Source organism: Patagioenas fasciata, chromosome 3, assembly GCF_037038585.1.
Source record: "Patagioenas fasciata isolate bPatFas1 chromosome 3, bPatFas1.hap1, whole genome shotgun sequence".
Lineage (NCBI taxonomy): Eukaryota > Metazoa > Chordata > Aves > Columbiformes > Columbidae > Patagioenas > Patagioenas fasciata.
In genome coordinates, this window is record NC_092522.1 from 462,293 (window position 1) to 479,749 (window position 17,457).

Sequence of the window (17,457 nt, forward strand, 5' to 3'; positions counted from 1 at the left end):
GAGGGGCAGCGCTGTTGGTGACAGTGACACGGTGCGGCAGAGGGGCAGCGCTGTTGGTGACAGTGACACTGGCAGTGCGGCAGAGGGGCAGCGCTGTTGGTGACAGTGACACTGGCAGTGCGGCAGAGGGGCAGCGCTGTTGGTGGCAGTGACACTGGCAGTGCGGCAGAGGGGCAGCGCTGTTGGTGACAGTGACACTGGCAGTGCGGCAGAGGGGCAGCGCTGTTGGTGACAGTGACACGGTGCGGCAGAGGGGCACGGCTGTTGGTGACAGTGACACGGTGCGGCAGAGGGGCACGGCTGTTGGTGACAGTGACACGGTGCGGCAGAGGGGCAGCGCTGTTGGTGACAGTGACACTGGCAGTGCGGCAGAGGGGCACGGCTGTTGGTGACAGTGACACTGGCAGTGCGGCAGAGGGGCACGGCTGTTGGTGACAGTGACACTGGCAGTGTGGCAGAGGGGCACGGCTGTTGGTGACAGTGACACGGTGCGGCAGAGGGGCACGGCTGTTGGTGACAGTGACGCGGTGCGGCAGAGGGGCAGCGCTGTTGGTGACAGTGACACTGGCAGTGCGGCAGAGGGGCAGCGCTGTTTGTGACAGTGACATGGTGCAGCAGTTGGTGACAGTGCAGCAGCGCTGAGGACACGGGCACAGCTTGGGGCCGCCGGTGATCGGGTGTCCTGTCAGAGCCAACGCCATGCCCATTAGCTTCTGAAGGGCACCCTCTGAAAGGTGTTGCACAACCATCCCCTTGTCGCGTTTCTTCTCGTCCCTGTCACCCAGTTTACTCTCTGTGCACAGCTGGGGTTGGTAAGATGCTGGTTGTTAAGCACTTCTGGCATTTAACAATTTGTAGAGCACGCTGGAAGAATAATGCACGGTGTGGCAATCAAGGTGGCTGGAATAGCACATCACACAGAATACTAAGTGCTCTATTCGTGTTGTGTTCATATTTAGTTCTTACCAGAGCTGTGCTTTCAGTCACTGCGCTTGCTACGCCTCAGGCACACCGCGGAGCCAGCGGTGCGCACAGGCTGGCCCTGCCCATCTGTGCCGGGTCTCTGAGCGGCGTCCCAGGGTCAGCCTGTGCAGGACTGCGAGGAGGCGACCAGCGGCACAGCCCGACGGGCACGCTCATCCAGAGGAGGGGGAGCTTGACGCCGTTCGGCACGCAGTAGCAAAGGTATTTGCAGCAAGATGCCGGCGCACCGAGTGCTGCAGCTCCCCTGCGAGCCCCGGGGCTCACCTGTCCCCGGGCTGCAACGGCTCGTCTGGGGACCGGTGACGGGGAGCCCGGCCCGCAGAGACACGAGCCACACGCTCCTGGGCAAGCGGGAGCTGGCAGGGGCTCCTGACCCCGCCGTAGCACACCGGGGCTGCCGCGGTGCGCCCGCCACGCCGAGCGCTCCCCGCGAAGGGGCACAGCCGCTCGGCAGCAGGAGCCCACCCGTGTCCGTGCTCTGGAAATTCCACCCAGGAGCTATGCAAGTGGAGAATATCAGTGGATGTTTCTGCAGCTCTTCTCCTCAAACCCTGTCATTTATGCTCACATTACAATTTTTGTAATAGCTGCACAAGCTAAATGCTCAAAAATATTTTGAGCTGTATGAACAATATTTACTTATTTTAAAGTAACCGTTTAATCTCCTCTACTTCAGTGCAACTCACACATCGTAGCACCGTTCGCATTAGGCTAAAAGTGCTTTATTAACTGGTGTTGTATAATGGGAGTTTTAGCAGAACCATCACAGTGGATTTCTTATTGACACAACTAATAAATCTCACAACCTAACAAATACATTAGGTAAAAGAACATTTGCTGCTTTTCAGTATTATTTTTACAAGGACTAGGTAAAGATATGTTTGTTATTTATAGTCTGGATAACCAGCTATTATTTAAACACGAAGTGCGTGCTACGTAGAAAGGCTGTTTCTAAAGCAACTTTGGAAGATGAGGAGTGGTTGTTCGTTAGGAGAAGCAGCAGAATGCCCTGCCAGCTGGGGTTTGCCGGTCCTGTACCATTAGCACGCCGGGGTCGCGTGGAGGGATTCCTGTACCATTCCTGCACCATCCTTGGGCTTTGTTCATCCTGCAGACGGTGAGGCTGATTTTCTGCAGCGATGGAAGGGAAATGTGGCAGGCAGTGAGCACGGCTGAGAGGGACTAATGCTGCTCAGTACACTTTACAGCCTAATTAGAGGAAAATCTGTCTGCTTTTCATGAAGAGAGAGACAGGACAAGGCAAGAGGAACACGTGAAGGGATATCAAAGCACTAACAGCTTTTTTCCTCCCAGAATTAAATGCTACCCCCACGCTGCACTGGTAAAGCTGTACTTACACAGCGAATCAATCTCAATGGCAGAGCTCTTTAGGTGGCTTTAGGTTTCTATATATTAATGCAGCTTTTAAGGAGCAGCTAAGTTGCTAATGAAGAGCTACGTTACTAAGAAACCCCACGTCCAAATTGGTAAGCGGAGGATAGTCAGGGGAATCTTACCACATTAATTTGCAGTCGAACCTTGCTGATTCACATTAATAATTATGCAAAGCATTATGAATGATTGAACTCTGAATTCATAAACAAGTAATTGCAGAAAAGCAGTCATACCAGTGCACACAGCCTACTTGTTGATTTTGTGGGCCAGATTTAATTTCCTTTTAATTGTTTTTTATAATACATTTCGTGTGATATAGCACTGTGTGAAAAATAAAACACAGGAGAACCCTTCCTGCAGGGTCAGACACAACTGCTCATAAACAGAGCAGACGGCGGTGTCTTCATAGGAAAAGTAGAGGACAGAGAGTTAAAAAAGTTTAAAGAGCACTTCAGTGAGAATCAGCGACACCACTGCTCCTGTCCAGTGATGTAGGAAAACGTGACCACAGGGCAGAGCTGCAGCAATGCAGGAGAGGAGAGAGAAGATCCATGTGTGTGTGTGTGTGTGTGTGTGTGTGCAGGAGAGGAGAGAGAAGATCCATGTGTGTGTGTGTGTGTGTGTGTGTGTGTGTGCAGGAGAGGAGAGAGAAGATCCATGTGTGTGTGTGTGTGTGTGTGTGTGTGCAGGAGAGGAGAGAGAAGATCCATGTGTGTGTGTGTGTGTGTGTGCAGGAGAGGAGAGAGAAGATCCATGTGTGTGTGTGTGTGTGTGTGTGTGCAGGAGAGGAGAGAGAAGATCCGTGTGTGTGTGTGTGTGCAGGAGAGGAGAGAGAAGATCCGTGTGTGTGTGTGTGTGTGTGTGTGCAGGAGAGGAGAGAGAAGAGCCGTGTGTGTGTGTGTGTGTGTGCAGGAGAGGAGAGAGAAGATCCATGTGTGTGTGTGTGTGTGTGTGTGTGCAGGAGAGGAGAGAGAAGATCCATGTGTGTGTGTGTGTGTGTGTGTGTGCAGGAGAGGAGAGAGAAGATCCGTGTGTGTGTGTGTGTGCAGGAGAGGAGAGAGAAGATCCGTGTGTGTGTGTGTGTGTGTGTGTGCAGGAGAGGAGAGAGAAGAGCCGTGTGTGTGTGTGTGTGTGTGTGTGTGCAGGAGAGGAGAGAGAAGATCCATGTGTGTGTGTGTGTGTGTGTGTGCAGGAGAGGAGAGAGAAGATCCGTGTGTGTGTGTGTGTGTGTGTGCAAGAGAGGAGAGAGAAGATCCGTGTGTGTGTGTGTGTGTGTGCAGGAGAGGAGAGAGAAGATCCATGTGTGTGTGTGTGTGTGTGCAGGAGAGGAGAGAGAAGATCCATGTGTGTGTGTGTGTGTGTGTGTGTGTGTGCAGGAGAGGAGAGCAGATCTGTGTGTGTGTGTGTGTGTGCAGGAGAGGAGAGGAGAGCAGATCTGTGTGTGTGTGTGTGTGTGTGCAGGAGAGGAGAGGAGAGCAGATCTGTGTGTGTGTGTGTGTGTGTGTGCAGGAGAGGAGAGGAGAGCAGATCTGTGTGTGTGTGTGTGTGTGTGCAGGAGAGGAGAGCAGATCTGTGTGTGTGTGTGTGTGTGTGCAGGAGAGGAGAGGAGAGCAGATCTGTGTGTGTGTGTGTGTGCAGGAGAGGAGAGGAGAGCAGATCTGTGTGTGTGTGTGTGTGCAGGAGAGGAGAGGAGAGCAGATCTCTGTGTGTGTGTGTGTGTGTGCAGGAGATGGGAGGAGGAGGATGAGGATGATCTCTGTGCGGCAGCGTTGCCTTCTGCATTCAGTACCCTTGTCTTGAGCGAGAGCTGCAGGATGAGCTGCACCGCACCGTGTTTGTGATTGATTGTAAACCACCGGCTGTCTTCCAAACAAAAGATGTTGCGGGTTTGGTCGTAATGCTGTGAAAAGTGGTAAAAAGGCACGGGCTTCCTTCCTGTGATTTACTTATCAAAAAGTACAAAAGGAATGTCAGGCTCGAAATTAGCGAACACTATCATTATTTATTAGGTTTGCCCAATGAAGTACGTCACCGATTCGCTGCTGCTTCAGTGCCGATGGGGTCAGAGCAGCGGTTTTGTGCGAGGGGCGTCCTGCGCGGGCGCAGCAGCGCGGCGAGGAGCTGCCTGCTCTGCTCCTGCTGCACCTCGCTGAGTGCCCTGAGGGCTCTTAAGAGATTGCAAACCAAGGAACACTTCACATTCTCTGTGATTAAAAAGAAAACCACCATTTTTCAGTCTGTAGTAATGAGATTTACTTTCATGTTAAGAGCAATGAGAAAATCAAACCTTCTTTTAAAAATTGGTTTGTTTTGTTTGCTGTGTTGGACACATTCATGTCATTGCTTTCAGTTTCTCTTCCCACCAGTAGTTTGCTGGGTATTTTTTGGGGAGAGGATTTCAGGATTTTTCACTTCAGGATTCAGGATTTTTCCAAGAAAAGCACCCAGTGTGAAATACATAAAGACAAAATCATTAGTGGTCCTCAGAAGCCCATCTTTAATATACTTGGATATTATTTGGGCCTGGATTTGCTTCATTTCCATGGAAGGAAGCCCACCTTGCAGAAGCCGGGCAACCATCGCAGTGGTGATAAAGCTGGTGTGGATGAGTAGTACAGCTACACCAGGCTTGCAGATGGCAGAAGATGAGATCTACCAGAACAGATGAATTCACCTTTCTGCTGTCACTTTGCTGCCAGGGGATTGAGAATTGCTTAGAAAAACTTCAGTTCTTTTTTTTGTTTTAACTTTAGATCTTGCTGTTGTTGTGTTGTGCAGACTGCGCTATTCTGAGCAGTTCCATTCGCTTTACAAGATGTTCCACTGTTAACTTCTTGCTGTCGGTGATCCATGTCCTGCGAGGGCAGAGCTGCTGCGGGGTCCTGCCCTGCTCCACCACCCGTGGCCAGCTCTGTCCATTCTGTTCAATGCAGTATCTGCTCCGTTTCTGCTCCACCAGCCGTGGCCAGCTCTGTCCATTCTGTTCAATGCAGTATCTGCTCCGTTTCTGCTCCACCAGCCGTGGCCAGCTCTGTCCATTCTGTTCAATGCAGTATCTGCTCCGTTTCTGCTCCACCAGCCGTGGCCAGCTCTGTCCATTCTGTTCAATGCAGTATCTGCTCCGTTTCTGCTCCACCACCCGTGGCCAGCTCCGTCCATTCTGTTCAATGCAGTATCTGCTCCATTTCTGCTCCACCACCCGTGGCCAGCTCTGTCCATTCTGTTCAATGCAGTATCTGCTCCGTTTCTGCTCCACCAGCCGTGGCCAGCTCTGTCCATTCTGTTCAATGCAGTATCTGCTCCGTTTCTGCTCCACCACCCGTGGCCAGCTCCGTCCATTCTGTTCAATGCAGTATCTGCTGCTCCACTCCACCACCCGTGGCCAGCTCTGTCCATTCTGTTCAATGCAGTATCTGCTCCGTTTCTGCTCCACCACCCGTGGCCAGCTCTGTCCATTCTGTTCAATGCAGTATCTGCTCCGTTTCTGCTCCACCACCCGTGGCCAGCTCCGTCCATTCTGTTCAATGCAGTATCTGCTCCGTTTCTGCTCCACCACCCGTGGCCAGCTCTGTCCATCCCGTTCAATGCAGTATCTGCTCCGTTTCTGCTCCACCAGCCGTGGCCAGCTCTGTCCATCCTGTTCAATGCAGTATCTGCTCCGTTTCTGCTCCACCAGCCGTGGCCAGCTCTGTCCATTCTGTTCAATGCAGTATCTGCTCCATTTCTGCTCCACCACCCGTGGCCAGCTCTGTCCATTCTGTTCAATGCAGTATCTGCTCCGTTTCTGCTCCACCACCCGTGGCCAGCTCTGTCCATTCTGTTCAATGCAGTATCTGCTCCATTTCTGCTCCACCAGCCGTGGCCAGCTCTGTCCATCCTGTTCAATGCAGTATCTGCTCCGTTTCTGCTCCACCACCCGTGGCCAGCTCTGTCCATTCTGTTCAATGCAGTATCTGCTCCGTTTCTGCTCGCCAGCCGTGGCCAGCTCTGTCCATCCTGTTCAATGCAGTATCTGCTGCTCCACTCCACCAGCCGTGGCCAGCTCTGTCCATTCTGTTCAATGCAATATCTGCTCTGTTTCTGCTCCACCACCCGTGGCCAGCTCTGTCCATCCTGTTCAATGCAGTATCTGCTCCGTTTCTGCTCCACCAGCCGTGGCCAGCTCTGTCCATCCTGTTCAATGCAGTATCTGCTCCGTTTCTGCTCCACCACCCGTGGCCAGCTCCGTCCATTCTGTTCAATGCAGTATCTGCTCCGTTTCTGCTCCACCAGCCGTGGCCAGCTCTGTCCATTCTGTTCAATGCAGTATCTGCTCCGTTTCTGCTCCACCACCCGTGGCCAGCTCTGTCCATCCTGTTCAATGCAGTATCTGCTCCGTTTCTGCTCCACCAGCCGTGGCCAGCTCTGTCCATCCTGTTCAATGCAGTATCTGCTCCGTTTCTGCTCCACCAGCCGTGGCCAGCTCTGTCCATTCTGTTCAATGCAGTATCTGCTCCGTTTCTGCTCCACCACCCGTGGCCAGCTCTGTCCATTCTGTTCAATGCAGTATCTGCTCCGTTTCTGCTCGCCAGCCGTGGCCAGCTCTGTCCATCCTGTTCAATGCAGTATCTGCTGCTCCACTCCACCACCCGTGGCCAGCTCTGTCCATTCTGTTCAATGCAATATCTGCTCTGTTTCTGCTCCACCACCCGTGGCCAGCTCTGTCCATCCTGTTCAATGCAGTATCTGCTCCGTTTCTGCTCCACCAGCCGTGGCCAGCTCTGTCCATTCTGTTCAATGCAGTATCTGCTCCGTTTCTGCTCGCCAGCCATGGCCAGCTCTGTCCATTCTGTTCAATGCAGTATCTGCTCCGTTTCTGCTCCACCACCCGTGGCCAGCTCTGTCCATTCTGTTCAGTGCAGTATCAGCTGCTCCACTCCACCACCCGTGGCCAGCTCTGTCCATTCTGTTCAATGCAGTATCTGCTCCGTTTCTGCTCCACCACCCGTGGCCAGCTCTGTCCATTCTGTTCAATGCAGTATCTCTTGAAAAGGGAAAGATTCCGTGTCTTCTGTACAGGATGCCACTGAATATTTTCTTCCCTCTTCCCTTTCATCTAATGTAGGCCACACATTACAAATGAGGCAGAACAGACTTTAAATATTGTTTGTCAATGAAAGGCGAGACCAGCTTCCTAGCAACAAAAAGGATGTCGCCTATTGTCTTCCGAAGGCACCCATTTCATCCTGTCTCGTTACAAATGCCTTCCCGTGATGGCTGCTGTTGATATAAAAGTTTGCCAGCAGGGGATCCCCGTTAGGAAGCGGCCAGGTTTGCAGAGCCGTTGTGCTCCCGGCAGCCGTCGTCCTCTCGCAGCGTTTCGCCGGACGGCCGCGGCAGGTCCCGGCGGCGCGGCGCAGACCCGCGTGGCAGGTGCCGCGGCGCCGGCCGCTGAGCCGCGCTGGGAGCGCGCCAGCCCGGCCTCCTCGCGCCGCCTTCGCACGGGCCTTTGCATTATTAAATCTCCCCCGAGCGGCTGTAGGTAGCTCTGCTTTCTCAGAAACACCCCGTAGAAGGGTGATTCTAGCTGAAGAGATGAACAGATAAAAACACAGAGCCAGCGCAGAAGGTGACTCGTTTCTGTGAAGCCAGTCTTTAATTAAAGTGCCTTGGTGCTTACCTGTCTTCAGGTGAAGGGCAGCAAGGCGATCTGGGAGTCGGTGGTGTTCACCGGTAGCTCCTCTCAGCAGCCTATCCAGAAAACAGACACGACATTCTACATTCCCAAAAACGGGCATTTATTTGCATCAAATACTGCAGGCTGGGCAACTCGTCTTGGCTTTTGAGCTGCAAATCTGAGTATCGTCAGGAACAGCTACAAATGTGTTTACGGACTGAGCTGGTAACAGTAGCAGTAATGTGTAGCATCCCTGAAACATTTTATAAGTGTCATTTAAGGCCAACATGTCAGTGAGGTAAGAGAACAAGGTCACAAAGGTAAGGTGGTTAGGAGTAGTGCCTCAATCAAGAGATGAATTGCCTTATCGGGGTTAGAATGAAGATGCCAGCTTGCAAACAAAACGTTTGGCCAGTGGAACACGGCTTTCAGCAGGGCACATCAGTAAAATCAGAGCCTCTAATTATCTTAATGTATGCTTGTGTAACACCCCCCTTTTCCTTGCTTTGCTCTCTAATACCAACATGGAGTTAAAGGTCTGCGTTGGGTGGGGTTTTCCTTCTGAAATTGAGGGGGTTTTTAAATATTTGGGAAATATCCTGTTCCTCTCTAGGTCTGTAGGCGTTAGAGAGATGTGATTACTTTAAAGCACCGAAATCTGAGTGTGTTTGACATCTTGCCTGCGAACGACTCGGTGGGTCAGTGGCGGCGCCGTGCTGCCAGGCCGGGCACCCCCGCGCGCCCGGACCCTGTGCGTGGTGGGGTCAGGAACGGCGCCCGTGGTGTGCGAGCCGAGCGGTGCCTGCGCGCGGTGCTGCCGCGGTGCGGGGCCTCAGCGCAGCCGACCCACAACTGCGCGGCGACCCCGTGCTCGGCACTGCCGCGCCAACAGGCTGCACCGCCCGCTCCGATTGCTGTTAACGGGAGTTGCGCACACAGCGTCTCGCCGAAGCGGTACAACTCGCTTCTCGTGGTGCAGGAAGGAAATAAATCCCAGCTCCGTACCGTAGCTGCCTCCAGTTATATTTACAGCCGTGCGGGTCTCGGTGGAGTCGTGCCCTCGCCGTCCTTTACTCCTTTTTCACAGAAGAATGCTGTCACGAATGCTGGCACTGGGGAAAAAGTCACAAGAGCTTCCTCCTGGAACAGGTTCAGCTCAGCCAGCGTCCTAGGCAAAGAACATATTGCAACACTGTGGTGGCCTGTTTTTCTGGCCTTTATTAATCCAGAAACCTTAATGATGAACAACATTTGTGTCATTGTCTACACAAATTTAATTTGTTTATGCAGCAGTTCAGTTAATCCTGCAATCTGCTTTTCTCAAATGAGGACAGATAATGGAGACACCGTTCTTTACAGGTCTTCAGGCTTTTAAATTCTGATAAAATCAGGATTCTTCACTGGGTCTTGCCACAGCTCTGAATTAAGCCACTTTAAATGTAATTACTGAAGCTGGCTGTACATCAGGAACATCCATTAAAAGAATTGATTGACCATGCTGTTACGGGAGGCATTTTATGAACAAACGATCATGATGGGTCCAGAACTGTAATTTATAAAGGCAAAAAAGCAGGTAAATACTTTATTAGTGGTTAATGAGAGGTTCACAAGATAACTAAATTTCGTCTTTTTTAACCAGCTACTTCAGGGAACCTTGGTCCATGGCCATCTATCACGATCGCTTTATTGATCTCAAGAAGGAGCTGCGCCAAGTCCTCGTGCTGGAACAGGTAAGAGAAATGACTGGCCAGTACATTGTATTATTTGGGTAATTTGTTAGTGTTGTTCACTTTGGTTTCTGCTCCCACCTTTCTCCTCAAGCTTTCCGTTTGTGTTCAGCTATTTCCCCTGGGAGGCCCGAGCAGGTCTGACCTCGCGGGGGGCTCACCGAGTACGGCGTTTCCTTTGGGCTCATTTGAGCGTATTTTCAGATTTGCCACTACAACTTTAGGCTGCTTTGTTTTTCCTTCACAGCATTTTTAGCATTATACGTGCAGTTTAGTACAAGCACCCAGCAGAGTCTGGAGGCTTATTTGTTCAGTTATCCCCTTGTTAAATTTCTGTTTCCTAATAGGAATGCACTGCAGGCCACCCTAAACCTGTCTCAGCTGAGCCTATGCGAAGTAGATTTTTCAACGTCTACCCACAGGGAATGGCTTTTGTAGTAGAAAGAGTGAAAGCAACTGGCTTTTTCAGTGATGAGTGCGTTTCTTGAATAAGGATGAAATTAAAATGTTTGCTGTCTCCAGCTTTGGCCTTAGCACCATAGACAGGGGCATAAAGTCCCAGCAGCCTGCTCAGAATCGGCGCCTGCCGCACTCCGTGCAAAGGGCCCTGGGCTGCAGAGGTTTCCGTCAGGCTGCTCCCCCACGCTGGTGGATTTCTGGCTGATCTCAGATATAATTTGCAAGCTGGATCTCGATACTTCCAGCCCACTGCTTGGGACCGATTTACCCTCTCTCTCCTCGTGCTGCTTTTGCTTTTGTTTTACGCACTGAAATTCCCTGCGGTGGCGGTATTTTTGGAAGTATTCGCTGCCTGGGTTTCTAGCCGTGCAGAAAGCGAAGGGCACCAAGTGCAGAGGGAGGCAGGGTGACAAAGGGACGCGGCGCCGGCCGCAGCCCACCCGTTCCACGGCCCGCGCCCGCGGGTGTCACAGCTGTGGCCACACAAGCGCCCGACCCCTGCCTCCTCCCACAAGGGCTACACGCAATTTTCCTCCCATTGTCACGATACAGAAAGTGCCTCGGTGCAGTTTTATTTTAGATTCTCTTGGAAGCCATCTATAAAAGAACACAAAATGAAATTCTCTGCAGAATGGGAGGCCTGATGAGAAGTGTTTTTCTTGCCATCATTCAAGCGCATTTCGCATGCTGTAAGTGTGAACAACTTCAGAGAAAGGGGAATTGGTGTCCTACAAATTAAAGCCTGGCTTGCCGTACCCTTTTCTTGTTGCAGTAGCCCTGGTACACAAAAATAGTCTCACTGAATGGACTGAAAGCACCTCTGAGTCAGAGCTCCTTACATGAGCACAGGTGACGGTATCTGCATCAGGATGCAAATTTGTCTTTACTGTTTGGATTTTGTTTGGATTTTCTTCACTGTGTTTAGTACATTTAGTATATTTACATATTTACTAAATGTCGCATTTATATGTTTTCCTTGGGTGTTCCTTCTAGTCATGTTGCCAATACATAGTAGGTACCACGCACTTACGGAATAGGTCTTTAAGAGCCTGGGGACTGGCTGTATTGCCATATGGAGCAAGACACCCACTGTCTTTGCTTCCTTTTGCTCGTATTCCAGCTCACTTCAGCATGCAGATAAACCCGCAATGAAATGTAAAAATGAGGGAAAAACACACCTTTGAAAGAGATGTGTGAAAAGTGTGAGTGTAAATACACAGAAGTCAGATGGTTTTGGCTACAGTTTCCACAGAAACCGGAAATCGGTCTCATGCCTTTAGGGGTAATATTTCTAGAAACGTTGACTAGCGGTAAGGAACAGATGCACAGAAAAGGCCGTTGCAGCTTGGACAGGGCCTGTTTGCAGCTGGCGTGTTGAAATCGTCACTGGATGCACGCGTGACTCCCGCACAGGGTGCTCGTGCCCATCGAGCGATGGTGCGGGGAATGTTTACTCTGCAGGATGGCAAACGTGTGTTTATTTCGACGTGCAGAGCTCCAGCTATGCAAACATGCAGATGGCGGGGCTGGGTTTTTGCACCTACATCAGCTGTTGAAGTATTACAGCAAAGTGAGGGCGCACATGTGCCGCCTGAGATTTTCTAGAAAAGCCACTTGTCCTCCATAAGAAATAATGGTTTGGTTCTCAAATTGCAGCTGTGGTTGCTCGGAGAAGTCGGTTAAAAGCAGCCACTAAATTAGGCATCTGGGGGGGGAATTTCCTCTGGCGAGCGCCAGAAACGTATCTGCCAAGGCTGTATCTGAGAAGGTCGGACACTTCTGTGGATGTTGGTTCATTTCCACGCAAACGCTGATGAGCGTGGGTAATTTTGGAGGGACCAGCCAACACCTGAGCAGTGCTGGCCCCAGCACCGCGGGTGGAAGGGCTGGGTGCGCACTCCCCGCACCCCCTGCCTGCCCTGGGCTGTGCTGCCCCGCGCCCCGCTGCCATCTGACCGCTGTGCCTTGCAGGTGCCCGGGCTGCCCCCCGCCGAGCCGCCCTGGGATGAGCCCGACGAGGAGAGACCCTGCCCGCCCTCGCTGCAGGACCCCATCGTGCGCTACCTGCGCCACCACCGCTCACATCTGCCCATGTACGCCCCGGCCAGGACCCACGCTGCGGCCCCAACGGCGGCAGGTAAGACCCAGCGCCGGTTCAGCCCCGCTTCGTGAAACCACGCCGGGGTGAAAGGGGAACTCTGTGTGCAGCCCCGGGGAAAGGGGGGTCTTGGTACGTAGCCCCGGGGATGTGGGGTGTCGATGCGGGGAGGGGGCCTGGCTCTCAGTGAGTAGCCCCGGCGATGCGGGGTGTTGGTACCGGAGAGGCCCGGCTCTCGGTGCACAGCCCCGGGGACATGGGGTGTCGGTACCAGAGGGGCCTGGCTCTCGGTGCGCAGCCCCGGGGATGCGGGGTGTCGATGCGGGGAGGGGCCCGGCGATGCGGGGTGTCGGTGCGGGAGGGGCCGGCTCTCGGTGCGCACCCGGCGGGGTGGCGGTGGCGCGTGCCCGCAGCTGTATGCTAATGCACAGCGGGCCGCCCCGCCCCGCCTGTCCCACCGGGAGGCCGGGGGGGCTGCTCTGGCGGAGCGGCCCCACGACCCCCCCGCCGCCCGCCCGGCTCGCTGACGGGTGCCCGGGAGAGCGGCGGCCCCCGGTGCCGCCAGCCCCCCCGCCCCTTTGTGCCGCCCGCCGGAGGGTCGCGCAGCTTTATGCTAATGAGGCGCACAAAGGCGGCCGCGGGGGGGCCGGCCCTCGCTCGCGTGCCGCCCGCGTGCCCCGCCGCCCCCCACAAAGGCGCTCGGTGCCCCGGGGGGCGGCGCTCCCCCCGCCGCCACCTGCCACGCGCGGAGCTCCCGCGCAAATCCCCGCGTGGCCGGCGCACGGCCCCGCGGACAAAGGGTTAAGGGGGAGCGGGGCCCCGGCCCGGTGCTCGCCCCGCAGCGGCTCCGGGCGCCGGCGGCCGCACCTGCACCGGCCGCCGCGCTGCGCTTCCCGCACGCCGTCCCCCGGGCGCCGCAAGTGCCGCCCGCGGCAGCGCCCGGCGCATCCTCCGCATCTCTGCTCGTCTGCTGCTCGGGCTTTTCCCCCTCCTGCGGCGTGCAGGGAAATGGGGAACGGGGCCGACCCCAACGGCAGCTTGCGTCGCCTTCCTTGCACCGACCGCCGAGCGTTTCGGACAGAAACCGAGAGCCGTGTCGCGGCCGTGCCGGGGAGCCAGGCCGAGGTCGGGGCTGCCGCCAGGCCGCACCCGCGGGACCGCGGGGAGCACGGCCGGGGGGTGTTGCGGAGCGGAGGGCACCGCGTAACAGGTTACCGGCGGCGGCTGAGCGTCCCCGCTCGGCCCCGGCCGCGGAGCTCCGCGGTAGCGTGCGGTGGGTTCCCGTCACAAAGGTGGCGGGGTACGGCGCCGGCTTTGGACCCGTTCGTTATCCTTCCCCACTTGATTAGACCGCTCTCGTAGCACCTGATGCCGGCGGCGGACAAAACCAAGGGGCTGTCCCGGCACCGTGCCGATGCGGGGCGCTCCCGGCGGGCAGCGTCCCCTGCGCCGGCAGCCGCCACAAAAGCGACTTTCTCCTCCTCCGGCGCCAAGTTTCCTTCTCCTCGCACCCAGCGCCGGCCTTTCCGCGCCGGGGGCGGGCGGTGCAGCCGCGGCCGGGCCCGGGCCGTAGGGCGCGGAGGGCGCGGAGCCGCCGCCGGTCCCGCTGCCCCGAGCGCTCGGCACGGGCCCGGCACGGGCGGGGGGCGGCGCCCGCCCCGGGGCGGCACACAAAGGCCGCGCGTGCCGGGCGGCGCGGGGCGCGGAGCGTGCGGGGGGCGGGGCCGGGCGTGTGCCGCCGCGGGCGGGGGGCTCAGGTGCACCCGCTCCGCCCGCCGCCGCCGCCCGCCGCGCCGCCGCTGATTGGCCCGGCCCGCCGCCGCCGGCCCAAACAATGGCCCCGGCCCGCTTAAAGGCGGCGGCGGCCGCGCCGCGGGCAGACCGAGCAGCGTGCGCCGCGGCCGCCGCCGGCGCGGAGGCGGCGCGAAGATGCCCCGGGGCTTCCTGGTGAAGCGCAGCCGGCGGCCCACCCCCGCCTCGTACCGGGCGCGCTGCTGCCGCGAGGCCGCCGCCGGCCCGCCGCTCCCCGCCGGCGGCTCCCCGCCGCCCGCCTGCCCCGCCGCGCCGCCGCCGCCCCCGCCGCGGGACTCGCCGCCCGTGCCCTTCGGGACGCCCGATGCCGCCGTGCAGGCGCTGTACAGCCCCACGCGACCCGTCAGCAGGGACAAGTACCTGGAGCGCGGCTTCAGCCTGGGCTCGCCCGTCTCGGCCGAGTCCTTCCCCGCGCCCGCCGTGCCCGGCACCATGGACCCGCTCCTCTTCGCCCCGGCCGACCTCAAGCTCTGGGCCGCCGCCGGCCACGCCGAGCCGCCCGCCGCTCCCGGCGGAGCCCCCGCGCCTCCCGCCCCGGCCGCGCCGCCCGCCTCGGGCCGCCCGCCGCCCGCCAAGCGCCCGCCGGGCAACGCGGAGCCCGGCCGGCAGAAGGCCCCGTCGGGCAAGAAGGCGAAGGCGATCCGCAAGCTGACCTTCGAGGACGAGGTGACCACGTCGCCCGTGCTGGGGCTGCGCATCAAGGAGGGGCCGGTGGAGGCGCCGGCCAAGGCGCGGGGCGGCTGCGCCCGGCCGCTGGGCGAGTTCATCTGCCAGCTCTGCAAGGAGGAGTACGGGGACCCCTTCGCGCTGGCGCAGCACCGCTGCTCCCGCATCGTCCGGGTGGAGTACCGCTGCCCCGAGTGCGACAAGGTCTTCTCCTGCCCCGCCAACCTCGCCTCCCACCGCCGCTGGCACAAGCCGCGCCCGCCCGCCGCCAAGGGCGGCCCCGAGGCGGGCAGGGCGCCGGCCGAGGAGCCGCCGAAGGAGGCGGGCGGCAGCGGCAGCGGCAGCGAGCGGGACACGCCGAGCCCCGGCGGCGCCTCGGAGGCGGGCTCCGAGGAGGGGCTGTTCGAGTGCCCCCGCTGCGCCAAGCGGTTCCGCCGGCAGGCCTACCTGCGCAAGCACCTGCTGAGCCACCCGGCCCCCGAGCCCGCCGCCGAGGAGCCGCCCGCGCCGCCCGCCGAGTGCCGGCTCTGCCCCGTCTGCGGGGAGACCTTCCCCAGCAAGAGCAGCCAGGAGCGGCACCTGCGCCTGCTGCACGCCGCACAGGTCTTCCCCTGCAAGTACTGCCCGGCCACCTTCTACAGCTCGCCCGGCCTCACCCGGCACATCAACAAGTGCCACCCGTCCGAGAACCGGCAGGTGATCCTGCTGCAGGTGCCGCTGCGCCCCGCCTGCTGAGCCGCCCGTGCCTTCCCGGGCGTCCCGGGCCACAACCTTAGCTTTAATACGGCTTGTGAACTGCTGGAATCTGGCTTTACATTCACCTTTCTGGGGTCTTTCTCTCTCTTTTTTGTTTCGGTTTTGTTTTGTTCGTTCTGTTCGTTTTTATAAACGTGAACAGATCAAACCGCTTGAGGAGAAATGAGAATTTCCTTTAGTATAGCCACAAATGCCTTGACTCCGCTGTTGATGGTCTCCAGAAAATGCTGTAGAAACTGCCTTAACTGTGACATGCCAACTTTCTGTTCATGTTCGTTTTGCCTTTCCTGAGGTAGCTCATGAGTTGACTATCTGTATATGTTGGTTTGAGTGATTATGTTATTTATTCGTTATTTATTTATTTTAATTATGAAGATTGATATTATTTGATCGCAGATACTCTAATGTGCTTTTTTCGTCTCCCCCGCCTGCCATTTCACTGTGCATTTTAGAAGATCTTTTTTTCTAAAGGGATCTGCTAAAAAGGTTTTAACTTTTATACCTAGAATAACACACGATCTTACCCATTTATCCCGTGCGACTGACAGCTCTTACTTTTAGATGCAATCTCTTTTTCTACACACATTATTTTCTTAACTGTTAGCTATTTATAGAGTGCTTCGATAGAACTGTTTCAACTGTATAATTATTTACTATTCAAATAAAATATTTTCAAATTCAAGCGTGCCCTGCTGCGTCGTGCTGCCGGCGGTGGGGACGGGGCTGGCGCCAGCCCGCTCTGCACCTCTGCTGAGTTAATTAACGAGGAGTTGGAGGGGGAGAGCGGGAGCGGGGTGCGGTGCGGGGGCCGCTGTCCCGCGCTCTGCGTCTGGCTCCTGGGAGGAGCTGCCCGGGGCCGCTCTGGACGGTGCTGCAGGGAGAACACAAAGAGGAGCGCACCTTTGGAGGAGGAGTGTGGACCTTGGAGAACGCCTGGCCTGCGAGGGGATGTGCCGTTCGCTTGGGTGGCTTTCCCGTGTGCTCGGAGACGGGCGTGCAGGGCTCCAAAGAGGCTGCGTCCTGCTTTCGCTGTGAGCTGGGGAGGCTGGTGCCAGGAGGGCTGGGCTTTCGTGTGCCCGGTTTCGCGGCTAGAGCCTGATCCTGCCTGGTCCTGCTCTGCCCTGTGCTGGGATTTCTGCAGCGTCCTTCAATAATGGCAGATTTTTAACCTCATCTTAGGTGTTCCTGCTCCGGCAGGGGGTCTGGACTAGGTGATCTTTTGAGGTCCCTTCCAATCCCTAACGTTCGGTGATTCTGTGATTTAGCAAACCAGGCGTGCTAGGGCTCCCGTGTGGAGCAGGGGAAGACAAGGTGCCAAGTGCCCGTCTGCCCTGCCAGGAGGAGGTGGCTGCGGCCCCTGGCCCATGTGGGCTCTGCTGGGACCTGCCTGGTCCTGGGAGCATTTTAAGCAGCGGCAGTTTGGGGTCGTGAGTCCTGGTGTGCGTCGGTGCTCCGGGACGTGCGTCTGTGCCTGGGATTGTGTGGGTTTGGTCAAAAAGTAGTTCATTGATTTTCAGCAGAAACTTTTGCGGTGTCTGTGAGCGTGGAAGGGGTGTGCTGGGCAGCGGCACCCGCTCTCGGCACCCAGCAGCCTCCCGCCCTGCACGCACCCCATCACCTGGCGCTGCGTTAGGGCCCAGTCTGGGCTGAGAGGTCTCTGACTGTTTTCTGATATAAAACATATAGAGAAAGAAAATCTTTCCCGGGAAAGATTTCTTCTTTATCATCCAGGTTGAAAAGTACCAGAACCAGCACGGTCCTGCTGCCTTGGTTCCTAGGAAACCTCGGACATTGCACCAGGACTGGCTCCAGGTCTAGGCGAGGCTGCGGTTTTAGCTGGGAATTGATACAATGAAAAAGAGAACCTGTCCTCAACAGCCTGAGAGATAAAGGCAGCAAAACAC

General features: G+C 56.6%; 2 protein-coding genes across 9 annotated transcripts in view; both read left to right on the forward strand.

Moving 5' to 3' along the window:
- Positions 1-17,457, forward strand: part of CFAP61 (cilia and flagella associated protein 61) — a 96,377-nt gene that overhangs the window by 74,686 nt on the left and 4,234 nt on the right. For all 8 annotated transcript variants that reach the window (XM_071805574.1, XM_071805573.1, XM_071805575.1 and 5 more), the window contains exons 25-26: positions 9,675-9,765; positions 12,193-12,358. In XM_071805574.1, the coding sequence (XP_071661675.1) occupies positions 9,675-9,765; positions 12,193-12,358 (257 nt within the window). The remainder of the gene's footprint in view (positions 1-9,674; positions 9,766-12,192; positions 12,359-17,457) is intronic.
- INSM1 (INSM transcriptional repressor 1) lies at positions 14,154-16,235 on the forward strand. Its single transcript, XM_065835693.2, is given in 2 exon segments — positions 14,154-14,196; positions 14,199-16,235. Coding segments are annotated over 2 exon segments (1,377 nt in total). The 3' UTR covers positions 15,533-16,235.